An 11111-nucleotide genomic window follows, 5' to 3' on the forward strand; every position below is an offset into this window, starting at 1 on the left:
TTGAATTCTTTCAGATCCATTCAGTTATTATTCAGCAAACATTTACTGACTGCCTACCTAATGTGCCAAACAAAGTTCAAAAAGCTAGGAGTACAGCAATATCCTAAATCCCTGACCTTTGGATCATTCATTTTAGACTGAGTTATGAAAATGTGCTATTATAAGTCATATTCTAAGTGCAGTTAATGCCTATTGTTCAGGCAGAATAATTTGGAGGTTAAAATGTGAGTTCCTGAGCTAATTCTCTTCTAGAATTCTTTGGCTCAGTTTTAGAAACATATATAACATCTTTCAGTGTGACATAAATATAACTATACACAAGTTACTAGAAAAAATAAATAAACCTGTAATTAACCTAGTGTTATTAACCCACAATTATAATGTAAGGGTGAATTATGGGTAAGAGATCTTGGAACACAGCTAGTGATTCCAACAATTTCCTAATTTGGTGCAAAAACAAGGAATGTGTAGTATCTTTCAGATCATTTTCATAAATTTGACCATTCTTTAACATTTGTTTGCCAGAATCACGATGGAATGTCTATTATTGCAGTTTAAGTTAATAAAATGTCAAGGAGAGTTTTTAGCCATCATTTAATGATGAATTATTTTCAAATAGTATATATCAATAGTTTGCCTATAAACAAAAGCTCGAAAACACTTTATTCAAATGTTTAAATACTCATTGGGCATTCTTAGCGGTCGGAGAGAAACTTCAGCCTTGGCCAGAATAGTATATATAGTATATTTATTTATGAGGGCTAATATAATTGATTTTAGAATTCTTTTTGTTATCGAATTTTATTTTATTTATTTAAATCTAAGATTTGTGCTATATTTAAGTACTTTTTTTCCTTTCTTTTTCTTATTTTTTTAAAGGCTATGATGGTTTAAGAATATTAGTGAGCCAGAAGAGGTAGTCAGTATAAGTAGGAGTATTGCAGAAGAGTCCAAGCAGACATTTAAGAAATGATACTACACTTACTGTTACTTTTTTTCAGAAACTTGGACACTTCTGAGCACATTATTCTGGTTTTTATCTCCTTTCTGAATTTGGACTTCTTGGGAATTTTACAGATTCAGTTAAGAAGAATATTTTATTAGGTGTATTTTTATACATTGCTATCCCTCCCAAAGGAATTAATTATTTCAGTAAAGAAAATGTTAAAAATAATCAAAATGACATTTTGGACTATATTAAAAATACTATATAAAAATCAATTGCCCAGAGTTTTTGTTCTCTTTCCTTTACCCCACATTTTTGGTTTGTTAATTTCCTGCTACTCATTGCTTGCTTATTTTGTTTCTTTCTTTTCCTTCTCCATCTCTGTAGGATTTCAACTTCAATTTTTTCTTCTTCTAAAGTAGATTCTCATGACAATAATCTTTTGTTGATTTAAGAACACTCTCTACTTCCTTCATATAACTCCTCTCCCAAGAAAGCAAAGTTGTTAGTTGTAGAAAAGTTTATATTGTATATATGTTTTTAAAAAAGGCATGATTGTTAGATTTTGATGGAACACAAATAAAAATGTTAAGTGATAATCAAGTATTTTCAATTCTCTTTTTTCCTTTTTATTCTTTATAATAAAGCTTTATACATCTTTTTTCCTGTTTATTCACAAAAGAAAGGTGGTGGGAGAAGCTGTGGAAGATTCCTGAATGCATAAGGGGATGGGATGATCAGCTGAAACACCATGTTCCTAGCCAACTCGCTTTCAAAGGTGGTGTGACTAAATCTATCAGCTTTTCTAGAGCTGAATGTGCCTAGTCACATTTACTGTTTACTTAGTGCTTGAAAGATATCTCTTGTCAGCTATGATACTCTAAACAGGTGTTCAAAATTGATCTTGTAATAAAGCTGGCTAAGCTTATTGCATGCTTTTGCATTGCTTGCATCTTGGATTGTGGGCCAAATTAAACTTTAAAAGACATTTAAAAATCAAAATATTTCAGCTATCATATGTATGGGTTAAAAAAGATGGAAGCATTAGATGAAGATATGAATTTATTAATAGGAGTTAGGCTGGTTTGTTTACTTAGAATAGATAATGAAGGCAATATGTTAATGTAAAATTGAAAGTTTATTTAATGAATTTTGACAAATATTTTGTTTTTACATTTACCCATCTTAACACTGTCAGAAAGTCTGACTTAAATACTCCAGCCATGATCATGAATGCTTTTGTATTATGTAATGCTTTGTTTAAGTCTTCCTTTCTTTCTCTTTATCCAAGAAATGTAACCTCACAGCTGAGGCGACGGCATCTTGGAAAAACTAGTGATCAAGAATAACCAGATAAACATGATGGGCATAAGGGTCATGACCAAAAGATCTCTAAGTGGCATCTGTATTACTAAACACTAGGAATATTCATTCATTCAGTAGTGCCTTCTGTTTTTGTGTTTGTTGTTGTAAGTGTGAAAGTTAACTGAATCCTCCATGATCCTTCTTTAAAAAGTATTGCCTAACCTAAGTCACCAGCTTTCCCGTGGCATGGTATCCTATCTTCTGAACTGTTTTTTTGCTTTTTTTGAAGCATGAACATTTGTTGTTTTGGAGCTGTTTATACCAAATTCAAGTTCACATTGTATCCTTACTTTTAGTGTTTTTTTTTTCTTCTAATTGGCCTGTGGGAATTATTACTGGATCATCTAATCTGTGTCAACATATAGTTTATTGCTATATGGAACAGTGTTAACAAATTATACATTTGAAAAAACTGAAGGTGATTTTTTTCCAGTGGATATATTTCCAGGACTTGAGATTTCTTATGGAATTTTTTTTTCAATTTGTTGTTTACTATTCTTTTCATAAAGGAGCAGCACCAGACTAGTACTTAATATCGAAGATAGCTTTTGTGTCACTTCCTCATGCTGACATATTTACTAGAGGGTAAAGTTAATAACCTTCTAGTAAGAGTGGCAGTTGAAGGGAAGGGCTCATCTGACTTCTGGAAACCTGTGTTAAACTATAGTGTATTGAACTCAATTGTGGACACATAGAATGGAAGTGAGACTAGAGTCCATATGTACCCAAGGAAACTCTCAGTAGTTAACTGTACTTTGTCACAGGAACTGATTGTATATACATCCCTTAAATAGTTGAGCTTAAATTACCTCTATTTGAAATCGAATGAAAAAAAGGAGATTTTTTTTTTCCTTCTAGAGATAGTATTTGTTTATAGCTGTAATAGCAAATAAATTTAATATACTATGAGAATGATTGTTCTAATAGTGTAAACTACGAGAGGTTTAAAAAACCATCTTCAGAGGGACAGAATATAATTAACAGATTCTTGTGTATCACAGTTGAAATCTTTTGGCATTATGTTGATAAACTTGGAAACGAGTTTTTGTGTTTTTGTTTTTGGCTTTCTTATGTTAAAAAAAGGCATGTAGGGATGGCATTAATTAATTTAAGTCATATTTACTGAGAAAAATTTTCTAAAGTTTTAATATTTATCTACATTTTTTTTAAATAGTATTTTCATCTCAGCCTAGCGATGATGAATCAAGTAGTGATGAAACCAGTCATCAGCCCAGTCCTGCCTTTAGACGACGCCGTGCTAGGAAGAAGACTGTTTCTAGTTCAGAATCTGAAGAGCGACTGCTTGCTGAACAAGAAACTGAACCCTCTAAGGAGTTGTGTAAACGCCAGTTCAGTAGTGGTCTCAATAAATGTGTTATACTTGCTCTGGTGATTGCAGTCAGCATGGGATTTGGACATTTCTATGGTAAGTGTTGAAAAGTTGTTATACATATACTGATGGCATAGTGTAGAAGCACTTTCCTAAGAGTGAGGAATTCTGGGATTTGTTTTAGTGTCATTAAATGTATGACTTTGGAAAGCTTACAACTTGTTTGAACATATCTCACAAAGCTGTTTTCACTTAAATTAGGCAGTTTTATTTAAGAAATGAAAAGATTATTAACATGTATTTTTTTTAAAGGAAAAGATTGGAAGATTAAAAATCTGAAATACCATGAGGCAGATCATTTTAATTTAGAATCACAAACTAGTTTTAATTGTGACTTTATTGGGATTATTTAAATCTCAGTTTAAATAGTTATAGTTGAAATGTCCAATAATTGGTGTCCAATTATTTCTACCTTCCAGTATCATGCAAGCTTTATAATTTGTGACATTTGTTGCTGCTTCTATGATTCGTATGCATTGAGAATTTGTTTTATAGTTTAGTATTATACTTTGCGCACTATTATTCTTGTTAGTGTTTATGTACATTGATTATCGTCTTAGTGCAAATCTTTTGAAGTCTCTTAGGTGAAAAGAAAAAGGAATTCTATATGGTGGTATTTTTCATTTGGGAGTCTAACCATTGAATCTTTTTTAAGGTACAAAAGAGAGTGTTTGAGAACTGAACAGTCATACTCTGCTCTATAAGAATTAAAAAAAAAAAAAAACACTTTAAACAAATGGCTTAGATCTTGTCAGCGTCACAAATTATCTATTTTTAGGTTTTTTGCCTACATAATCCACAGTTTAACTTTCCGAAATATTCCTGTTTGGCTAGTTCCTTCTACCAGTGTGTTCTTTATGTAAAGATTGAAGGATTATGTGTACCCTATATTGATTTGTAGAAAAGATACATTATTCAACATAATATAATGTTAGAATAACTTAATGAAGACAACACTTGTTTTAAGTCAGAGTCAGTAAAATGTTTCTTTTTGTACTTATTTCATATTAATAAAAATAAATATTTAGATTCCTTGTTGATGTCTGCTTGAATTTAATACTGAGATACTATAATTTGTATCCTCCTTTGAAATTGGTTTCCTCCACTGAAATTGATTGTAATGAGATTTTACTTGAAATATATATTTAACTTTATTATCTAGTTTGAGCAAATGTATGAATGAATGTGTTTTTTTGAGCATGATTTTTTTCCCCACAGGTAAACATGGAGGTAACAATGGAGAAGGTCTTATCTTAATCTTTTTTTTCCTACTAAAAAAATAATTGGACAGTAATTTAATGTCAATCCAAATTCCATTAAAACCTCACCAACTGCATGACCTTTAACTCATTTACAGAATGGTCAATTTAGAGAAGAATGCTTTCAAAATTGAGAAATTAATGCTGTTATTTAGGATTTTGTTGACTTGTAAAATTTTCTTTAATAATTATATTTAATAAAACATTTTCCTGTACTTTTTCAAATTAGCTTTTCAGAATATGAAAAGACTGGGTAATAGACTATGAAGTAGGTTCAAATAGTAATTGGTTCAATGAACTTACAAAAACTTACCTGAATGACTTAGTTTTTCAAGGTCACTATTTAAAGGACATCACATTTTTTATTAATTCTGGCACTAATTGCAACACTTGAAGAGCTCTTTTGAGTTGACTTCAGAGCTAGTTTGAATTTCTCATGCACCATGCAGTCATTACACTCTAGAATTAGTCATTTGCTTTGTAATTAACAAGAAGATACTACTAAGTGAATCACTCAGAACATTCATCAACCTTGGCTTCATATAAATCTGGAATTTCAGACCCATCCTGGAAGGAAAAGAAAACTAATATCATTGAGGATAGTAAAAGAATTTACTGCAGGTATTTGGGATTACTTCAGATTCTGAAAGTGTTTATGAAAGTTTAAAGAAAGATCTTCATGTATGAAGCACCTACCTGTCTTCCTTCCTTTTTCTTTGCTGGTAGACTATTCATATACTAAATCATCAGTGGAGTTCAATTGATTTGATTTTTCAAAAAGTTGCTTTAAGTATTGACAGGCTGCCCAGCTCTTTAGCAGGCAATATAACAATATAAGTAGATGCCTCATTATGTAACATAAACACAGATTGTAGCTCAAAGGCTACACTTACTGAGTCATCCTGGAGGTGATAGGATTTGAGTCTTGTCTGGTCTTATGCTAGGTGGGAGGAAAGGGGAATATTCCATCAAGGGAGAACCTGATAACCTGACAGTATACTTGCTGGGTTTGGGAGTAGTGGGAAGACTGCTTTGACTATAGCAGAATTGATATTTAGAAATAATGGAGTATAAGGTTAGAATATGCAGGATGTTATTATACTGTAAAACATCTTGGAATCCAGGTAGGAGAGTTTGATTTATAGAGTGACCTGATGGCAGTAAATTTAGAGGAAAAGTACAGGAAAGAAAATGGTATGGGAAAAATTAGAACAGTCTATGGAATGTTTTGTAATTTAGATATTTGTTGACAAGGGCCTTAACAATTACAGCAGTTGTGGGATGGCGAGAAGGTTGGTGAAATAAGGGACATTGAAGTAATAAAGAAAAACAGGACTTTGAACCGGGATACTTGAAATATTGGTGGTTTATTTTTTAAATTGCAGGAAGTGCTAGCTGCTTTACTTTTGGAGGTGGGGGTGTTAACTGGGGAAGAGTTTTGTTATATGATAAAACGAATAGATAGCCAGTTTGGTTTGTTTTTACCCAACTTTATTCTAGAATGGTTTAGGCAGCTGTTGAAATTCAGTTGTTTTTTTTTCCTATGAAGATGTCCCAAACATTGCACCCAACAGGTAGCTGGATAAATTGGCTGGAAGCTCTGGTGAGATTGGGACTCCTATCTGTGGAAGTCTTACAGCAGTGATAGCAAAAACTGACAATGGGTTAATGTGATGAAGATTGGTAGACCTGTACACATGACCAGAAGGCCAGGTTGTACTTCGGGCAGTAACACTTTATAGTTAGGCAGCTGAAGATGTAGGGGAGTAAAAATTCCAATAGTGAGCTTGATAAAGGCCACATAAAAATAGTCATCAAACACACTATGCATTGGTACTACCAATTCTGATCTCAACACATAGTTTTAGGTTATTTTCCAGTGGGCAAAAGAATTCATCTTATTTGCAGTTTGAAAAGAAACAGATTTTTTGTCACTCTGAGAACTACAGATGTATTTATTTTAACATTTAAGAAAGTCTGAGATTCTTTTGAGTAATATTGAAATAAATTGGCCATGCTTTTATAAATCCAAATTTAAAGAGAGGAAGTGAATCCTAATAGAATATCAGCTGTTCGCTGGTAACAGTTGCTTGTAATTTGGCAAAAGTTTTCTCGTTTTTAAAGATGTATTAAATTAAAAATTAATTTTTTAGCGGTAAGAGAAGAAATAGTAAACTATCATTATATCCTTTTGTTACAAAATTCTTTTATATGTTTACATAATGCTCAGCCACTCAGTAGATGTATTCTTAAGGTTGTCAAATGCATTTTGCCATATTTTTGATTTAGTGGTTTTTTTCTCATGCACGAAGCATGTAGTAGTAGCATGTGAACAGCATGTCTTGGAAAATTAACATTTTTATTTTTTAAGGTGAAAATATAGAGCATCCTGATTGGCTTAAGATTCTTTTATCACTGCTGGAATAGAGACAGCGTTACTCCAGTATAGACCTAACCAATGCAGGATTCTTAAGATTTGGCTTCGAGAGTGGTGGGTAATCACAGTTAGCCAATTATTTTCCTTGCCATGCCTTTTGGGTTTGTGATATATAATTTAGGCAAAATATAGTGAGAAAAAACCATACATTTTTGTTTTTCTTTATTATAACCTGTGAATAGACTTCATGGTTCATTTCTTTCTCTGGAGGAATGTAACACTTTATGTACCTCAGAGGTCTCTCAAAAACAACAAACTTGAGTGCCTTCAATATAGTAAGATGAAAAACATTACATAAATTGTTTTCTTTGTTAGGGTTATGTGGCCTGGCTTGTTTTAATCAAAAAGATAGTGAACTGCTTAAATGTCCCTGGGAGTATGCTAAAAAAAAATAAAAAAAATATTAACCTACTTGGCTTGATTTATATTATATTAACAAATATCCACCACCACTCAAGTGATACCATGAGATTTTACTTATTCTTTGTTTATATATTCAGAATTTTTATAGAACTGAAGTGCTGGTATTTTGAAGAAAACAATCTTATCTGGATTAAATAGTTAAATATATGCAGATTAAATATTTTATTATCTGTTTTAAAATATAGTTAATCATAATATTTATGTTTAATAAAAATTTTTATTTTTAGGCACAATTCAGATTCAGAAGCGTCAACAGTTAGTCAGAAAGATTCATGAAGATGAATTGAATGATATGAAGGATTATCTTTCCCAATGTCAACAGGAACAAGGATCTGTTACAGATTATAAGGTGTGTACTAATAAATTTTATAAAATAATTGTTAGCCAATAATTATTATGCTATTCAGATACAAGTACAGTGCAGATTAGTAAATCAATAATAATATTGGTAATTGTTGATTACTTGCTGTGTCCTAGTCACTTTTGTATCTCACATTTAGTATTTCTCATTTCTTACCATAGCCTTGTGAATTAAGCAAGTATTAACTTCATTTTAAAGACTGGAAAGAGGTTCAAAAAAGTTAAGTAACTTTCCCAAGGCTAGCAGCTGGCAGAGCTGAATTTATTTCCATTTATGTGATTTAGTCCTAATCAGACCACTCAGGGCTGCCTTGAGCTGCAGCAAAATTCTGCAAAACTGATTGAACACGATTACTATCAAGGGTGCTAACCTTGGAATTATATCGCTAATCTGGTAACAGTTCCTTCAAAAGATTATTGAAATTGGAGGAATTAGTTACAAATGTTACCAAGATTCAGTCCTCTAAAGCGCAGGAGAAATTATGATTTATCAGAACTTAGAGATGTTAATTTGCAAAGGACTAAGATGTTTCAAATAGGAACCAAGATTATTGAATTTTTTCCTTGTAAGAGTGCAATGAATTTAAAGAGAATTTTTTGAAGCCTAACGTCATCTCTAGATGTAATTTTACTTTTAAAGATAATTTCCCTTACCCAAAGATCAGCGAAGCCTTTATTCCTGGCTAAATTCTCTCTAGGAGCCATCTCAGGAGAGACTTGGAGTCCTGTAGTCAACAGAAAGCCTGTCTCCTTTTCTCCTAACTTCTTAGTGGGCCTAGAAAATGTCGAAGATACCATGTGATTATGGGAAACACTAATCAAAAGCACCCTCTCTCGATTTTCAGAATCTTAGGGATTAAACCAAACTCTAGCTAATTTTTTTTCTGCCTTTAAATTCTTCAAACATGCTATGCTCTTATTTTGCTATAGCTCTCTGCTGTGCATTTTCTTACATATGTTTTTTCTAATTTTTATATATTGGAAAAACTGCATAAAGGATAGTCTCTGTAGATAGTTACTAAACATTTATGGAGTATTATATCTTAAAGATCAGTTTTTAAAGCGCTTGACATTTTTCTTTCTTTTTCTTTCAAAAAAATTTAGTCATTGAAGGAAAATCTTGCAAGGTGTTGGACCGTTACTGAATCAGAGAAGATGTCCTTTGAAACTCAGAAAAAGAGCCTTGATACAGAAAATCAGTATTTAAGAGTATCACTGGAGAAGGAAGAAAAAGCTTTGTCTTCATTACAGGAAGAGTTAAGGAAACTAAGAGAACAAATTAGAATACTGGAAGATAAAGGAACAAGTACAGAGTTAGTTACAGAAAATCAGAAACTTAAGCAGCATTTGAAAGAAGAAAAGCAGAAAACACACAGCTTCCTTAATCAAAGGGAGACGCTATTGGCAGAAGCAAAGATGCTAAGGCGGGAACTGGAAAGGGAAAGACTAAAAACCATGGCTTTAAGGGTGGAACTTCAGCAGATAAGCTCTAGCAATCCAGACTCTCCCAAAGTATTAACTGAAAAAAAGGAAGTAGAAATCTTACGGGAAAGACTCAGTGAGCTGGAGCGGAAGCTAAACTTTGAACAGCAGCGTTCTGATTTGTGGGAAAGACTGTATGTCGAGGCAAAAGATCAAAATGCAAAACAAGAAACTGATGGAAAAAAGAAAGGGAGCAGAGGAAACCACAGGGCTAAAAATAAGTCAAAGGAAACATTTTTAGGTTCGGTTAAGGAAACATTTGATGCCATGAAGAATTCTACCAAGGAGTTTGTGAGGCATCATAAAGAAAAAATTAAGCAGGCTAAAGAAGCTGTGAAAGAAAATCTGAAAAAATTCTCAGATTCAGTTAAATCCACTTTCAGGCATTTCAAAGATACCACCAAGAATATCTTTGATGAAAAGGGCAATAAAAGATTTGGTGCTACAAAAGAAGGAGCAGCTAAAAAACCAACAGTTTTCAGTGAATATTTACATCCACAGTATAAGGCACGTACACAAAACCAGAATAGTAGAGGCTCTACTATGCAAAGAGAGCGAAGGAAAGAAAAGCCAATTCACTTTGAAGAATTTGGAAAAAATACAAATTCACAGAAATGCAGTGCTGAGCATGGCTGTAGTGAAAATTATAATTCCTTCAGAAAGGCTTGTTCTGGTGTATTTGAATGTGCTCAACAGGAATCCATTAACCTTTTTAATATGAAAGTGTTGAATCCTGTAAGGATAGATGAATTTAGACAATTAATTGAAAGGTACTTACTAGAAAAACTGGATAGTTTTCATCATTGGAAAGAACTTGATCAATTCGTCAATCAGTTTTTCGTACATGGTGTCTTTATACATGATCAGAAGCTCTTCACTGACTTTGTTAATGATGTTAAAGATTATCTTAACGACATGAAGGAATATCAAGTAGATAATGATGGAGTGTTTGAGAAGCTGGATGGATATATATATAGACACTTCTTTGGTCACACTTTTTCCCCTCCATATGGACCCAGGTCGGTTTATATAGCACCATGTTATTATAATAGTTTTTAACATTTGTAGATTGGATAGTATTTTATCATTTGATAAGTTTTTTGCAATGTTACTATTTGTAAAGTACTTTTTGTAAAAAAAAAAACCAAAGTTCTATTTGTAAAAGTACTTTATTGCCAGAAAATATAGAATAAATTGAAAGATATAATTTTAAGTTAATAGCTTATTACAGGCTGAAATTTTCATGTAATCAGTTTGACTTGAGCAAATGGTTTAATATCTACCTTAAAAAATCAGTTAAGGTTATATAAATCCTCTTTTAGCTTATTTTGTTTCTTTTTAGTCTGTATGAAAAGATAGTTAAGTGAAATTATTTTCCTTTAATCTTTCATTTATTTACTTTGGGAAGCTAGGAGTAAACAATACAAATTTCACTCTAAAATTAGAAGA

General features: G+C 32.2%; 1 protein-coding gene across 1 annotated transcript in view; it reads left to right on the plus strand.

Moving 5' to 3' along the window:
• Positions 1–11111, plus strand: part of CCPG1 (cell cycle progression 1) — a 39141-nt gene that overhangs the window by 25018 nt on the left and 3012 nt on the right. The window contains exons 6-8 of the mRNA XM_006920341.3: positions 3486–3737; positions 8048–8169; positions 9285–10681. Of these exons, the coding sequence (XP_006920403.1) occupies positions 3486–3737; positions 8048–8169; positions 9285–10681 (1771 nt within the window). The remainder of the gene's footprint in view (positions 1–3485; positions 3738–8047; positions 8170–9284; positions 10682–11111) is intronic.

The sequence above is a fragment of the Pteropus alecto genome, unplaced genomic scaffold (genome assembly GCF_000325575.1).
Source record: "Pteropus alecto unplaced genomic scaffold, ASM32557v1 scaffold86, whole genome shotgun sequence".
In the NCBI taxonomy this organism is placed as follows: Eukaryota; Metazoa; Chordata; class Mammalia; order Chiroptera; family Pteropodidae; genus Pteropus; species Pteropus alecto.